Below are 17682 nucleotides of genomic sequence, written 5' to 3' on the forward strand. Positions count from 1 at the left end.
ATGAAAACACTTCTAAAACAGAGAATAGTAAAGTTTTTGGAATCCAGTGGATTACAGGACCTGAGGCAACATGGTTTCATTAGAGGCAGGTCTTGTCAGACAAATCTGATTAGTTTCTTTGACTGGGTGAACTGAGAGCTGGATTGAGGGAGAGCACTAGATGTGGTGTATTTAGATTTAGATTTTAGCAAAGCCTTTGACACGGTTCAGCATAGATGACTAATGAACTGAGTGCCCTCAGTATGGGCCCTAAAGTGTCTAACTGGGTTAGAAACTGGTTGAGTGGAAAGAGACAGAGGGTAGTGGTAAATGGAGCTCATTCTGAGGTAAAGGATGTTACCAGTGGTGTGCCAAAAGGTTCGGTTCTTGGACTGGTTCTTTTAAACATTTTTGTAAGTGATATTGCTGAAGAGCTGTCTGGTAAGGTTTGTCTCTTTGCGTATGATAACAAAATCTGCAATAGACACCCCTGATAGGTGTACTTAATGAAGCTAGAGGAATGGTTTGGAATTTGACAGCTTAGATCAAATGTTAAAAAATACAGGGTCATGTATTTGGGATGCAAGAACTCGAGGGAACAGTACAGTTTAGGGGATGAAGAACTTTTGTGCATGAAAGAGGAGAGAGACTTCGGTGTGATCATATGGAATGATCTTTAAGGTGGCCAAACAAGTAGAAAAGTTAACAGCAAAAGCTAGAAGGATGCTTGGGTGCATAGGGAGAGAAATGGCCAGTAGGAAAAAGGAGGTGATGATGCCCCTGTATAAGACTCTGGTGAGATCTCATTTAGAAAATTGTATACAACTCTGTAGACCACACCTTCAAAAAGACATAAACAGAATAGAGTTGGTCCAGAGGGTGGCTAAAAAAAATGGTCAGTGGTCTTTCTAATAAAGAGTATGGGGGGCAGACTTAAATATCTCAATATGTATACTTTGGAAGGAAGGCAGGAGAGGGGAGATATGATAGACATTTAAATACCTATATAGCATATATACACAGACATTGAGTCTCTTTCAGTTGAAAGGAAGCTCTGGAACAAAGGGGGATACGATGAAGATGATAGACTCAGAAGTAACCTGAGGAAATACAACTTCACAGAAAGGGTGGTGAATTCGTGGGATGGCCTCCCTGTGGAAGTAATGAAGATGAAAACAGTATCTGAATTCAAGAGAGCTTGGGACAAGTACATAGGATCTCTAAGGGAGTGATAGAGAGAGCAGATGGCATGTATGGGTAGATTAGATAGGCCATATAGTCTTTATCTGCCTACATTTTTCTATGTTTCTGTGTAACCTTTTCCAGAGATAGGTAAGTGGTAGTAGAGGACACGAATTGAGGTTCCTCCAAAGTCTACCGCCCAGTAACAACAGGAAATACTTTTTCAAAGAGAGGGTGGTGGATGTCTTGAATACCCTCCCGGAAGAAGTTGTGTGGAAGAAAACTGTAACCAAATTAAAAAATGCAGGGGATGAACAAAGAAATCCCTATATAGAAAGAGGATGGAATCTAAGCAACACTACCTTCACACTTTAAACAAGGCAAAGAGAGGTGTAACCTGAATGGAGCAGCAGGATCTGCTGTCGTTTATTATATTACTATATTCAAGAGCTCCTATTCATAAGCTCCCTCATGTCACTCTGGACTGTCACTACATAGCAACTGGTTGCCTCCCTTGAGAGGTCAGTCTATTCTTCCATTGCAATTTCCATGGATATGCATGGAAGAATACAAACATAGGATTCAAGCCAAACCATGTAAGCAGATGTAGCAGACTTCTCAGGTACTTGGCATGGAGGGTGACACTAGACACATATACACAAACCACTTTTTTGGTTCAATTTCTAAGTTTTTTTTATCACATAAAGGCAAATATGAAAATACAAATCAAATTAAGTTAATATAAACAATTTTAATGATGTTTGTAGTTAAAATAGGGAAATCTCCTCAAGATCTTTCTTTCAAGCACACAGACTAGTAAAGGGTTCCTTGGTGTCTGGTTATAAATTTAGAACAAAATATCTGGCAGGCCTAGTAAAGTCATGCTGAAAAAATGTGGCCTGATCTGAAATATAGAAATACTCCCATTTATTGGGCTCTCCCAAAATGTAAAAATAGAAAAACAGCACTATGAAAATAAAGCAAATAACCATAAAAACAAAGAAAGGTAAGAGCATCAAAAAGGTTCAGAGTATTAACAATCCTTGGTTTCCTCTGTGGTGTTTTCTCCTTTATTCTTATGTATTCTCACATTCCTTTACTGCTAGACAGGTGTTGTACCCCTCTGCTCTTTTGTAAGTGCCTTTTATCTCAAGGTGGTTAGCAGCACCTCTTATCTATTCTCCGCTATAGTACTCACTCTTTAGGGCAAATGACAGGCCAGCCATTGAGGCACTGCATTCAAATCCATCTCATGCATATTCATTGTGGATAGCCTGAAAACCTGATGGGACCAAGTGTCCCCCGAGTACTGGGTTAGGCACTGATTCTCACTCCTTCGATTTAGTGTCATCTCTCAGTGCTCCTAATATGTTTTCTCCACTCTTGGTAGCTTAAAGTCTTCTGTTACTAATGCTTCCCACCCTAGTAAGCACTCTCTTCTTAGTCATGGGGCATTGTGTGGCTAATGATGCCAGGCCCTTCCTTCATGCTGGATGGCTGCCTTTTCTCCATACACAGCCTTTTCCTTCAGCCTGTATAAACCATGTGGGGCATAAGACATTCACCCCAATTCTCTGTTCTTGATTCAACCCCTCCCTATCTGCTCTCAGTGATAGGTTTCTGTCATTTAAAGGGAAATGTCCTGCTGCTAATGTCCCCTACCCTGATTTCTTTTACCTCAGGATCCTTTATTTATCCTCAGTAGACTAAACAGGTACAAGAAAGCAGGGAAAAGAACATTAGCAGGCTCATTTTTTTTTTTAAATAACAGGAAATCATCTGTGTGAGAGAGTATAAACCAATGTGTGTTAGGCTTAGGTTTCCTACCTCTCAAAGTATTAGTTGCAGTTCTGCATGTCATTGTATACAGGGGCAGCACAACTTATTTCCAGCTGAACATTTTTTTTTGTTACATTTGTACCCCGCGCTTTCCCACTCATGGCAGGCTCAATGGAGCAATGGAGGGTTAAGTGACTTGCCCAGAGTCACAAGGAGCTGCCTGTGCCTGAAGTGGGAATCGAACTCAGTTCCTCAGTTCCCCAGGCATCCTAGTCCTCATTGATATAAACAACAGTTGACTCTTCCTGGATACCAGACACAACTTGCCCTTCATGAGTGTCACAGTCATAGGATCCAGCTCAATGGGTGCTTGATCACCCCCAGTATTGAGCAAACTCTTTGTGATGGAATAACTTCCACTGGGTTTAGCACCACCAATCAAATTGAAAAGTTGTCTCCTATGGTCACAGTCATCAGCTGCACTGTGACATCATCACACTCATTACTGGCACAGGATTTTTCATGTGCTTGAAGAAGTTGTAGTTAAGCCCCTCCTCTCCTAAAAGTAGTGTGATCTGTGAGGCAAAGCAATTTTGTGGAATTTTGTAATAATATCCATCTTATATCATAGATCTCATTAAGTTATCACCACAAAATGCCACCTCATAATCTAGAGAATATCTCATATTACATTTCCCAAGTTGTAAAAACTTAACCTACAAAACTATTCATAATGCTAATTTTTCTTACCAAAGTACCAAACTCTGGAACTCATTACCCAAGTATATCAGACACTCAGTTGATTATATGTCGTTTAGAAGTTTACTTAAAGCCCACTTCTTTAGATCTGTATTCAGCTAATATGAAAATAATTTTTTTAAATAATTGTAGTCTTATATTAATATTAATGGTCTTGTAATGCTTCTTCTTAATTTATTATGTAAGCCACATTGAACCTAAGCTTTCTTTGGGAAAATGCAGGGTGGAAACGTCATAATAAATAAAACAAAATTTCTTTATGAGGACAATTTCTCAAGTGATGTAGCAAGTTCAGTAAGGCGGTAGAACTAGAGGACAAGAAATGAGATTGAAGGGGGGCAGACTCTAGAAAAATGTCAGGAAGTATTTTTTTCACGGCGAGAGTGGTGGATACTTGGAATGCCCTCCCGTGGGAGGTGGTGATGAAAATGGTAACGGAATTCAAAAATGTGTGGGATAAACATAAAGGAATCCTGTTCAGAAGGAATGGATCCTCAAAAGCTTAGTGGAGATTGGGTGGCAGCACCGGTGGTGGGAGACGGGGCTGGTGCTGGGCAGACTTCTACAGTCTGTGCCCTGAAAATTGCAGATACAAATCAAGGTCAGGTATACACAAAAAGTAGCACATATGAGTTTATCTTGTTGGGCAGACTGGATGGACCGTGCAGGTCTTCCTCTGCCGTCATCTACTATGTTACTATGAGTTACCTACTTGACTGCCTGTGTGAACATATTTCTTCATGTCTCACTAAGCTGGTGATAGTAACACAGTAAACGGCAGATAAAGACCTGTATTGTCCATCCAATCTATCCAATGTGGTCCGTGTGGGTTACCTATGCCTTGTTTAAAGTGTGAAGGTCATTTAAGTTTTGCTTTGATCCCATCCTCTTTCTATATAGGGATTCTCTGTGTTTATCCAATGCGTTTCTGAATTTTGTCATGGTTTTTGTCCCTACCGCCTACACCAAGAGAGTATTCCACATAGGTGCATATATGCTAGTATTGTAACTGGTGCATAAATGTTAACGCCTACTTTATATTATATACACAACCAACATTTCCAACACTTATAATATGTGCTATATTGCCTAATTAGATTATGTGTGTAAAACAATCAGGTTACATTTAAATGCTCTCTTAATCTATACGAGTTAATACACTTCACAATGGACTTAAAATCAAATTGTCCAATCAAAAATAAGCAGTTCAATTGTTACAGAAATCCTAGCACTTATTTTGAATCTCAATGGGGATCTCTGTTTCATCAAAGGCTTCCTCAGGGGAAATATAGTTTCAGTCTGCATTTCACTGAACTCGCTAACACACACAAAACAATAGCTAAGGCATATTAAGTGTTAAGACGTCTCTAACTGGCACTAAATTGGTGATAAATACCAATAATTGGCATTAACAAGCACTAATGTGTATGTTATAGCTTTTAGCTCTACGTTGTTTCTGTGTGTCTGTTTTTAATTCTTCCTTTACTATACTTAATTAGTGAGTTGGTTTCTGAAATAAAGCCAAATAAATAAACAAACAAACAAACCAGCATTATATGTGTAGGGGTAAATTCAACAATGGGCACCATAATTTAGGCACTGAGATGATGCATGCTCAGCACGAATTCTTCTAACTCTAGTTCCGCATGAAATTGTTGTTATAGAATACTAGCATAAGTCTGCAGTTCCATGGCTAACTTTGGCCATGAGTATGTATGCCAATCAAAAGGCTGGTGTAAATGCTCATGTCTAATAGTATATATACACAAAAACTCTCAGCAAACAAATACGAAGCCTCTGTAGTGTTTTTAGCTCGCAGTAGAAATCAGCTGGCGGTAAACGCCGAGATGCCCATTATATTCCTATGGGCATCTCGGCATTTACCGCCAGCTGATTTCTACTGTGAGCTTAATACCATGGCTTAATAAAAGACCCCCTTAGTGAAGAATTCTTGTTTTGAATGTCACCATTTAGCACACTTTATAACTGTAAATATTTATGGATCTTCAGATGCCTGGCTAGCTGAATGCATGTAACTTTCTAAATGCAAGCGCTGCCCATTTGTCATTGATCTAATTTTTTTTATATAGATTTTCATTTTTAAGAACTCATCTGAAGATATATGAAAAAGCATTTAGCTACTTAACTTTCAATGTTGTTAAGAATCGGAGCCTCTGCCAACATGGCCAGGAAATTGGTGGCAGCGTCTATGCCACCAGAATTATAGAGACCAGCTGATAAACAAGATACATATATCTTCAGAGAATTAATTTTTAAAAATTAAAATTTATATACAAAATTGGATCAATGACGAATGGGCAGTGCTTGCATTTGAAAAGTTACATGCATTCAGCTAACCAGGCTTCTGAAGATCCATAAAAACTTACAGTTAAAAATGTGTGCTCAATGCGACATTCAAAACAAGAATTTTTCACTATTTGTTTGCTGGGAGTTTCTTTTATGTTATTGATGGTCCCTGCATATTGATTTTTGTCCTTAAGTGGACATGTCTAATAGTAGGCAGTTAGGGGCATACTGTAGGATTCTATATAGCGCACCTAGTGCTTCAAAATCCAAGCATATTCCATAAAAATGCATGTAACTTAATTGACTTAACAAGCTAATCAGCGTTGATAACAGCACTTAACAGCAATAATGAGCACCAATTAGCAATAATTAGAATTTACATGTACAAATCTCTCCCCCCCTACCTGGCCCACCACCCCTACCAATATCCCTCACGGGGGAAAACATCCCCTCTCACCCCCCCCACCATAGTCAACCCCACCTTCCTCATTCCTTCCACACCCACCTTTGTCCACCTCCCCTACCCCTTCCACTATAGACTAAAAAGAAGAAATAGTAAAGAAGTGGCTACATAACTCCTTGTTGGCTATAATCTGGATGGGTAAACCACACGGACATCTAGAAAGGGCATTTTAAACCCAAAACAAAAACTAAGGGCCTCCTACCACTTTGAATGGGCTTTGTCGGTATTACTGCGCAGGAATCGCTAACACGGAAGAGGCCCTAAATTAGGAAAGGGGTTGAAAGTTAAGCTATTATTACTCTTCATCTCAATCTCTAGTGGGCTTTGAACATCTACAGTGGCAGGCCTCTTCAAGCTTCATCTTCCACCATGGTTTTGTTACAACTGACATGAAACCCAACACCCTGATCCCTTTCAATGTCTCACCACCAAATTATCTGATAATGCATGCAGCCACCAGACTAGTGAGGCCAAACAGGTTCAAGGAACGTTTTCCATCTCTGATACAAACATCATGCACAATTAAACTATTCAGACAAAAGGCGTTCCCTCCATTTTAAACATTTAATAGTGCACTTGATTATATTCTGTACAAAAAACAAACAAACATATAGCAAATATAGCAAGTTAAAAACCTTTTCCTTTGTCCTTTACACTTTGACCTTAATCATCTAAAGCATATTTACAACAGAAAAAAAAAGCCAAGAGGTACAAAAAATAATAATGCTTATCTGAGGTTTAAATACAGAGTATATTTTAAATAATTATTTTTGACATGCGTTATCTATATTTAACAATACACTGTGGACAAGTATACAAGTTCCAACAGAATGGTATGTACAATATAAAATTAACATGTTAAAAACAAACACTTTATAAACTGAACATAAAGTTTATATATATTCATAACACCACCAATACTGTAATTATTTAAAGTTTCTGGTTGTAACAAATATTCTTCATAAAAAATAAAATTGAAATACTGAATGGTAAAAACAAAAACATTAAAAAAAGTTAAGAATAAAAAAAAAATCCTTCTTTCACTCTCAATCATACATTATCCACTTTGGATCAGTACAAACATTAAAACTTATGGCAAGTACTGTATCTCTCACACCACTTTCTTCAGCCCCTCTACAGTAAAACCTGTATAAAAAGCAATTCCAGTGGGCCTCTCTGTGTCACTACAGCTACTGCCATAAAAAGATTGTCTTCAAGAAGCACCCCTGGGTCTATAAAGACAAATCATGACACTCCAAAAGAGAGAGTTCAGCTTGAACCAATCAGATATTCAAGTTAATGCAAGCTTTCAGGAATTGGTTTTAAAAAACCCAAAAAAGATAAAAATTCAAATTAGCTTCCTTCAAAACTAAACACTTACAGGAACTGAGATGCCACCTTAAAAGGCATTGCATCTCCTAATGCTAAAATGTTCCTATATAATATTTAGATAAATAAAGACATACAGAGCCCTAGAATCTGCTCTTTATCACACTTATTCAAGAGGACATGCAATATTTTTTAAGCGATAACACCACAAATGGCTGTATTTGGATCATTAACCAGACAAATGTAATTCCTATGCTAAATGCTTCACTGCAGGAGCAAATGTGTCAATCTGCACAGGGCTGTGAATGAAATGGGGAATGGCGAATAACCAAGAATGTCTCAACAATGATATAAAGAATCCTCTAGGTTGGCCATGCATTAAGTGTATCTGGTTGACATCCTTCTGGTGCACCTCCCTTTATGTACAAGCCATCCAAATACAGTATGAAGCCACCAAACTGAGCAGGCCAGAGTACGTAGCAAAAAAATGTCAGATGTCATGCTTTTCCTATTACTACATTTAATATTTATACTTGTATGGGATTTGCTAAGACAACTCCCCCGTTATGGATTGCGATTAGAAGTCCATCTTAAATTCCGGTTATTTGCCTTGGGTGAGGTTTTGTTCAGTGATGTCCCAAAGATTTAAAAATACAACATAATTCAAAAAGAAAAACACTGGGAAATTAAGAATATTACAAAGCCCCTCTGACATATGTTGCTTGTGATTTTACAGCACTCTGATCAGGAACTGACTGTGAAATACTTTCCTGTTCAACAAAACAGATTTTCATCACAATCACAAATTGTGATTTTCTTGCCCAGTTTCATTCTTCTCTTGATCTGTGTCCTAATAGAAGAATCCAAGTTAAACTACATTAAAGTCATTTTGCCCATCTCAGTGTACCAGACACCATGCTTACACTTACAATAATCCATTCAATACCACAACAATTATTCACACGCTTGTCTGTGCAAATCTTTCTCCATCTCAATGTGAATACATTGAAGAGTACCAGCTATTCCAGTGGATACACCAGTCCCTCAAGCATTAATATGACATATACGCATATAAAGTGAATATCACACAGGAATGTAGTATTTCCATATTGTTCCACAATATATATTCTGCTTTGTGGCATTTTGCTTCTCAGAAGCTATTCAAACAATAAAATATACATTTATTTTGCACTTTGAGAATCCAGAGTTATATGTTTTCCAGTCAAGACCTATACAATAGATCTTGTGAGGACAAGCAGCAGCTTTAACATGTATGGTATTGCCAGTCTTCCAATAATTTGCACAGTCCACCTTGGGGTACTATTTGTGACTAAGCTTTGCAGTTGACAGATTCTCAGAGATATTCGTTGGGAGGTGCTGAACGCACAGTAGCTCTCTTTCACCAGTCACCTTGATTTTACTTCTTTGGTCTCAGGCATCCGATTAGTGAACGAGTCCCTTATCTTGACAATTTCAGCTGCAGACAAGTGCCCAAACACCTTGTTGTACCATTCTGGCATATGGCCCCTAGTGCACAGAATAAAAATCATATCTGTCATTCTTCCTGTGAAATACAACACTAAAGAACTAGAAACAAAATAAGATAGCGGATCAGCAGTTGATACTGACCAGGCTACACTGGAATGGAATATGTATATTTTTTTTTAACTTTTAGGAGCCCTAGGCACACACTAAGGGCTAATGTGACAATCTATACCCGTGTTTTTCAATGCAAGGCCTCCAGCAGCCCCCATCATTCAGGTTTTTTTCCCCTCTTCCTCTCTGCTAGTCTAGCCAAGTTCCTGAGTGGATGAGGGGGAAAGCCACATGTTTGAAGGATAAGGCATTTCTGGATCGACAAAGAGAATGTATTTGGAAATTTTATTTTTATTTTATTTAGATTTTGCTCACATCTTTTTCAGTTGTAGCTCAAGGTGAGTTACATTCAGGTAACTCTGGATATTTCTCTGTCCCAGGAGGGCTCACAATCTAAGTTTGTACCTGAGGCAATGGAGGGTTAAGTGATTTGCCCAAGATCACAAGGAGCAGTAGTGGGATTTGAACTGGCCACCTCTGGATTGCAAGACCAGTGCTCTAACCACTAGGCGACTCCTCCACTCCACATTCTTGAGGACACCCCCCAATGTAAAGTATGAAGACAGGCTGGTGAGGATGGATGTCCTAGACACATTGGTCAGCAGTGTCGCAGCCCCACACAGGAAGATATTTGGTGGCTCTCCATCAACTCATTTGGATCCAAAGTGGCCCTGACTTCAAAATTAATGAAGACCACTGATCTATACCATTTGTTTCCCAGAATGCAGTGGGGTTCCATTCCGATCCCTATTTTCTAGGAAAAATTAATTGGGGCTACTGGGATTTTGTTCTACTTGGGAACAGGGAAAAGTGTTGTATATCAACTGCTCAGTCATGCATCTGGGTGGCAAAACAATATTTACCAAATTTAGGGCCCCTTTTACTTAGCCGCGTAGGCACCTACACGCATCCAATGTGCGCCAAATTGGAGTTACCGCCCGGACCTTGTGGTAATTTCAATTTTGGCGTGCGTCTGCTACATGCGTCTGAAAAATGTATTTTATTTTCTGGCACACGTAGTGGACACCCGCCAAGTGGCATCTGTCATGCGTAGGTCATTACCGCCCAAATTCTTTACTGCTAGGTCTATGGCTGGCGGTAAGGTCTGAGACCCAAAATAGATTATTATTATTATTTGTTGCATTTGTATCCCACATTTTCCCACATATTTGCAGGCTCAATGTGGCTTACATAATACCGTGAAGGCATTCACCAAATCCGGTACGGGATAGGTACAAAATGTTGTATTGGGATAGGGAAGATAAGATTCAATCAAGTTGGGTTGAGGTAAGAGAGTTCATTAATGTTCAACACGATCTTTAATAGTGAGGTGTTGCAGGGTTGAGTCATTTAAGTTGGGTCATTCGGATATGCCCTTCTGAATAGGTGAGTCTTTAAGGACTTTCTGAATTTTAGGCAATTTTAATTTTGCTGCACATCCATTTTCGTAGGGTGGGGGGGTGGGGGGAGAAAAAGAGGCCTTTTTTCACAGGTGTGCTGAAAAATGATTCTGTGTGAGTCCAAAACCCACGCCTACACTGAGCCATTTTTCAGCATGCCTTTGTAAAAGGACCCCCTTAGAGTTTTACTAAGCTTTTTCTCTCCGACAAAGAATAGAGGAAGCCAAAGTAAATCAGTCCTGAACATATCAAACCAGGTAATGAATAGGACTTAAGGATTGAAAATGTTTGCAACAGGTTTTCCCTTTTAAGGATACAGGTTCATCCAAAACTATGGTGTGATTGAAAATAAACTAAGAAATCCTAGGAAGCAGCATTTGTGGGACTGTTAAGACTGCATGTCTTGTCATGCTACAGAGCCAGTTTGAAAGGCACGGCCATGGGCATGTTCCTGTGTATGGTGAGACATTATTCAGGCTGCCAGAAGTAGTACAAATGTCAATATGATTATGGAGAGGAAAGCCAGGACATTGCCAACATTTGACAGGGAATGAGCGTCTTCTCCCTCAAGTGATGCCACACCAGCTCACATGCAAAACACCTGGCCATTGTTCATCTAGGGATTACTAGCTTATTCACATTACTCCATGTACATAGAGACCCCATGTACATTTTACTCACTCATAAAATAAACAAAGATCATTTAAAAAGACAAAAAAAAAAGTCAATTCATGCAGAATTGTACCTTAAATCAGTTCTGCATACATAGGTGAGTTTGCACTTTCCTGTCCCACTGGGCTCAAGCAGGTGTGTAGATATCAGCACATTAACTCTGACCCCAGCGATGGGTGCCTGGTCATGATCCACTGAGGTAGCCAACAGTACACAAGCACCTTTTGGTAAATTTGTTCTCCAAGTTCTGTTAAAATAAAAAGCATAGAAATAAGTAAAAATAAAAAAACAAAACCCTGAAAGAAAGGTGGACATATACCCCCCCCCCGGATTCTATATAGCATGACCAAAATTGGGCATGCAAATCCGATCATATTCTGAATTTGGGCGTGCAATCTCATTACTTAATTACTTAACAAGCCAATCAGCGCTGATAATTGCCACTTAACAAGCAATTATTGATACTAACTGGCATTATAACTTATACGCACAACTTGCTAGATGTATTCTGTACAGTGATGTGCATAAATTCTAACGTGCACTGCCAAAAAGGGGACATGGCCATGGGTGGACTGTGGGCGTTCTGAAAATCTACGTGCACAGTACACCTTCTCCGCGCCTAACTTAGGCACCGATATTTACATCAAGTTTTACTTGGCGTAAATGGACACGCCTAGAGTTAGGCACAGGCATGGCCAACAGGCGTATTCATAAACTGGCTAGGTGTATTCAATAAACCATGCCTAAATTTAGGTGCTGTTTACTGAATACACTTAGACAGAAATATTTTCCTTACCAATTTTTCAGGTGCCAAGCACAGAATCTAGTCCATAGGAGGGAATTCAATAAATGGTGCTTATGAATCAGCACCGGTAAAAATGAGCGCTAAGCAGTATTCTATAAAGGGCGCTCCAAGATGAGCTCTTTTTAGAATAGCGCTTGGAGCTGGTTCTTGCATCTAAAGCTTAGTGCTGGAATTTACCCCAGCTGAAGCCTTGTCTAACTGCCGATGCTCAATTCATGGCATTTCAGTGCGTGAGTGGCACTAATCTAGAAAAGTGTACGTAAATGTTCAGAACGCCCCATCCCCTGGCCATGCCCCCTTTGAGGCACACACTATGAGATTTAGGCACTTGGGTTTACAGAATAGCGCGCAATTAGATGCACACGCAAATCTGAATTAGTGCCAATTAAGCGCAACTATTGATTGTTAAGGCCCATCAATTCACACTTGATAGCTTGTTAACTAATTTAGCTGCGAATGCATCCTGGATCTGCACCATATACAGAACCCAGGGGTTACAGCTTAAATCAATACAAATAACTGGAGGATTCTGTTGATAAGGTTAGAAAGAATGTTAAAAGGTATGGAAGGCTCACATTTCCTAAACTCCTGCATTGTTATTTACCGAGCAGCAGAACTGATCAAAGGAGTTATATCCTTAAAGTCATTATATTGTTTTTAGAACAGTTTGGAAGCTCCAGCAAATCACTGCTGTATCAAGAGTCAATAGGAGGAAAAACCCTCCCCCACAAAAAAACACACTGAAAATTAGCCCACGGCAACATATTTAGCACGGATATCTACTACAGGCCAGCACCAAATATTTGGTAATCAGTGCTGACTGGAGTTAATATCTGTTTAGTATTGATATTCAAACTGCTACCAGACACCTGACCAAAATTAGAACTGCTTTTTGCTGTCCTAATTTTGGCCGGTTACCAATCTGGTTAACTGTTTGAATATAGCTGCTAACCAAATATCCTGCAGCTCCACTCACAAACTGACCTGGCACTGCCCAGAATAGTGCCAAGGTGGTCAGAGGAAATATTCAGTGGCATTATGTGGTTAGTGCTGCTGAATAGCTCACTTTCTGGCACATATCTGGTTAACAGCACCCACAAACTGAATAATCTTTAAATAATCCATCAAACTGTTCCTACGGCAGAGTTGTTCTACAGTATTTATGCTCCACATTCCAGGTGTTCCGGCCTCATTTTTGTGGTAATTAAGAACATAAGAGTAGCCATACTGGGTCAGACCAATGGTCCATACAGCCCAGTATCCTGTTTTCCAAACAGTGGCCAAGCCAGGTCACATGTACCTGGCAGAAACCCAAATTGTGGCAACACTCCATCCTACAAATCCCAGGGCAAGCAGTTGCTTCCCATGTTTGTCTCAATAGCAGACTATGGACTTTTCCTCCAGGAATTTGTCCAAATCTTTTTTAAACCCAGATATGCTAACACCACTGTTACCACATCCTCTGGCAAAGAGTTCCAGAGCTTAACTATTCGATGCTGGATGATTTCCCTAAAGTTTTCTTAGTGCCTGCACAACAAGTGCTGAAGACATGACATTCTGAAAACAATTACAAAAGTAAGAAAACTACAACATAAAACTTTACTAGTCAGTGTTTAACAGGAGGAGGAAGGTAGCAGAATACCTTACTCTAGAACGTCTTCTTACTTTGAATTAAGAGAAAAAAAATTTCCTTTCAGAATCCTTTAGAACAGTGTTCTTCAATGCAAGGCCTATGGGACAATAGTGGCCCTCACTGTTATTTTCTTTTTTTTGTGCTGCTAGATTCAGAACACTGCCATACATGCTTGCTCTTAACATTGGGCCTCTCTCTCTCTCCAGATCCAGCTGCTCTCCCCTCCCCCCCCCCCCCCCACCACAAACTTGTGTGTTTTTGCTGGCAGCAATTAAGCCAGGTTGCCTCCAGCTAGCCCCTGAGGCCTTACCTCTGCTGCAAATTCCTATGGCCTTGTGGGAAGGTCTCATACCCAGCTAGAGGCAGCCTAGCTTAATTGCTGCTCTCAAAAAACCACACAACTTTGTAGCACCCGGGAGGGGGGGGGGGGGGGCAGTAAGAGAGATGCTGTCCAGCAATGAAAGGAAGGGAAGGGAATGCTGCATATGGATGGAGGGAAGACAAAGGTGCCTAGATGGTGGGGAAGGGAAGAGTTAGATATAAATTTCAGGAGGCAGAAAAATGTAAGATAGCTGAATATGAAAGGTAAGTACCAAAAATTGATGTAAGGCAGGAAGTGAAGAAAGAAGGAGAGAAAATGAAAACAAATAGATAATAGGCCTGGGAAACAAGAGTTAAAAGCACAGATAAACCAGAGACTGGGAACAAGATGATTAGAAAAATAAAAATCACCAGTCAACAAAGGTAGGAAAAATGATTTTATTTTTAGTTTAGTGATTGAAATGCTCAGTTGCTGCTGTCTTTATATTTTCCACTGTACAGGAGGAAATGCATTTATTTCCATCTCTGGTGCTATACCGCATGCAGAGTCTGGCATCTTAGGGTTTCAGTTTAATTGCTGTGGAGGAGTACCCTAGTGGTTAGTCCAGTGGACTTTGATCCTGTGGAGCTGGGTTTGATTCCCACTGCAGCTCCTTGTGACTCTGGGCAAGTCACTTAACCCTCCATTGTATAAACTATGTAAACCACTTTGAATGTAGTTGCAAAAACCACAGAAAGGTGGTATATCAAGTCCCATTTCCCTTACATTAGTATTTTTAATTTGCGGTCACTTATTCTGTATTTGAAGAGGGGCTATCTGTGTTTTGCTTGTGTGATCGAGGCAGATGCTCTGGTGGGGTGGGTGTTGGCACATATCAGTCAGTGTTGTGGCCCATGTAGGAAGATATTTGCCAGTTCTCCCTCAGCCCTTTTGGACCCAAAGTGGCTTCAACTGAAAAATTAATGAATATCACTGCTTTATAAGATGGCCTCTAAGCACAGTGCTATACAGTTGAAATTCAGGAGATGGACCTAGTCAATCAAAAATTTGTTAAACCTGTTGCTCACTGTATTGGTTTTAACTAGTGTAGATGACAATTTGCCGACTTGGACAAGCTGAAATAGACATTACCATAAATGTATTTGATACTCCCAGATAAAAGGTAACTTAATTTGTTTCTATCTTTTTCAAGTCATTGTGTAGCACTTCTGCCCTGTTTCTTATTCGGTGTGCTTGTGTGGCACTTCTGCCTTGGTTCTTATCTGTCTGTGTCTTAGGGTTAGTACTTCTGTCTTGGTTTTTCCCTGTTTGTTCTGTTCTTTGTATCTGAGTGCCTGTGTGGCTCAGCCCTGCTCTTCTGTGTGGCTTCCCTCTTCCCTTTTGGCCGTGTGGCCCAGCCTTGAGTTCTGCCTAGTCTGTCTTGCCTCATGCTCTGCCCAGTCTGCTTCCGCCTGTATGTTATGTGCCTTCTCTTTTTGCCTTCTGTTATTGTGTGTGGGTTCCAGTTCGGCCTTGTGGCCTATATGAGAGGGCTCTGGTGTGCACGGGTTTCAGTTCGGTCTTGCGGCCCCTCTGCTCTTGCGTACCTCGTTCCTGCCTGTGTGCTCCTTGCACTTCTATAGTCTGTTCCAGTCCTGCTTAGTCAAGATCAGTTCCTGTGTACCCTGTTCCTGCCTGTGTGCTCATTGCACTTCTAGTCTGTTCCAGTCCTACCTAGTCAAGCCCGGTTCCTGTGTACCCCATTCCTGTCTGTGTGCATATTGCTCTTCTAGTTTGTTCCTGTCCTGCCTGTTTAGTCCAGTCCTGGTTGGAAAGTTTGCCTGCTGCTGCCGCCATACTTCGACAGCGGCCCAAGAGCTCACGTTTCCCTGAGTCCGTGCCAGTTTGCTAAGGCCCCTCTGGACACTTCCTTTCCTCTCTCATTTAGCAGTACCTTATATGCCACCTAGAAGCTTGAGATCCTCAGCCCATAATCTGTTATCTGTTCTTTCATTGAGGCACATCCACTTTGATACCATTTGTTTCAAGATTTTTAGTGTAAATGGACCAACTTTGGAATTCATTTCCACGTCATCTTCGTTTACAAACCAATCTTGATAGATTTAAAATCAGTCTAAAGACGTTTCTGTTTAAGGATGCCTTCAGGTCTGAGCCCTCCTGATTCCAAGCCCTACTCTGTGGTATGATAGTCTATGTGGATGTGATGGCTCATTAATGCTGCATTTCAACGTCTCCTTATCTTGCTCTCTTCACTTCTTTTATTCTCTCCTATTCATTGTTGTAGTTCCTTTCCTTCTGTAATTTTTAATGATTAGAAACTGCTCAGATGGTAAATACTTATGACACAGTATATTTATATATTTATTCATTCATTCATGCTTGTATCCCATAATTATCCAAAAACGAGATTTGGTTCAATGTGGCTTACATTTAACAGTTGTTAGAAATTATATGGATTCAATTACATTTACAAAATTGTATGATGCTGTGTTTTACAGTGGTTGGCAAGATAACTATTAATGCATATGGAATAGTCAGTGGGTTTCTTGAGAAGTTATGTCTTCGTTCATTTCTTAAATGAAAAGATGTGTTACAGTTAGAGCTTGTGTTGTATATTATTGTTCCATCAAGAATAAACTAAACTTGAAACTTGACAAGATCAGATTATCAATAATATTTTGGAATGTAAAGACCTATACACAATTCTACAAATACCCTATGCTATCAATATTCCTAGAGATGGGAACAAAACCAGTGGACAGCAAACACCTGATGGATAACCCTAGAATTTGTACTGACACAAAAGACATCAGTAGACCTATATCAACCTCAAATCAGAAGGCAAACAAGGAAACTGAAGAAAGCACAAACGGAAACCAATAACAGTATCATCCCAAAAGAGAGAGAGACAGAGAGAAAAAGAAAAATGTTGTAGGCACCCCCAGAGGCACAGAAGCAGACCTGATCCTTGGGCGTATACTGACGGCACAAACATCGCAAACTGAGAACATTTAAATAGAATCTTGGTACCAATGTCAGATCCTGGGACTAGAGCATAATACAAACTAAAAAATATGATTTGAGAATAAGATGGCGCAACCTAGGTAAAACTGAAAAGTAAAGATTAATGTGAATACAACTGATGGGGAAAGAGGGCAAGCCTGGGGTGCAAATGTCCATGTATGCCATGGAGAAGCAGGATAGGGCTTGGAAGCCATGCAAATTGCTCCTGGTCCCTGTGCAAAATTCTGCATAGGAGGGGAATTCTGTACAATTCTGCTATGTACAGTGGTGCAGAATTCACAGAGTAGTACAGTGGGGGAAATAAGTATTTGATCCCTTGCTGATTTTGTAAGTTTGCCCACTGACAAAGACATGAGCAGCCCATAATTGAAGGGTAGGTTATTGGTAACAGTGAGAGATAGCACATCACAAATTAAATCCGGAAAATCACAT

The 17682-nt window shown here is 40.0% G+C and overlaps 1 protein-coding gene across 1 annotated transcript in view; it reads right to left on the reverse strand.

Annotated features, from left to right (window-relative positions):
* Window positions 1-7024: 7024 nt before the first annotated feature.
* Window positions 7025-17682, reverse strand: part of DLC1 (DLC1 Rho GTPase activating protein) — a 744850-nt gene continuing 734192 nt past the window's right edge. Inside the window, 2 exon segments of the mRNA XM_030191431.1 lie at window positions 7025-9325; window positions 11540-11713. Of these exon segments, the coding sequence (XP_030047291.1) occupies window positions 9205-9325; window positions 11540-11713 (295 nt within the window). The 3' untranslated portion in view covers window positions 7025-9204.

Source organism: Microcaecilia unicolor, chromosome 2 (assembly GCF_901765095.1).
Source record: "Microcaecilia unicolor chromosome 2, aMicUni1.1, whole genome shotgun sequence".
NCBI lineage: Eukaryota > Metazoa > Chordata > Amphibia > Gymnophiona > Siphonopidae > Microcaecilia > Microcaecilia unicolor.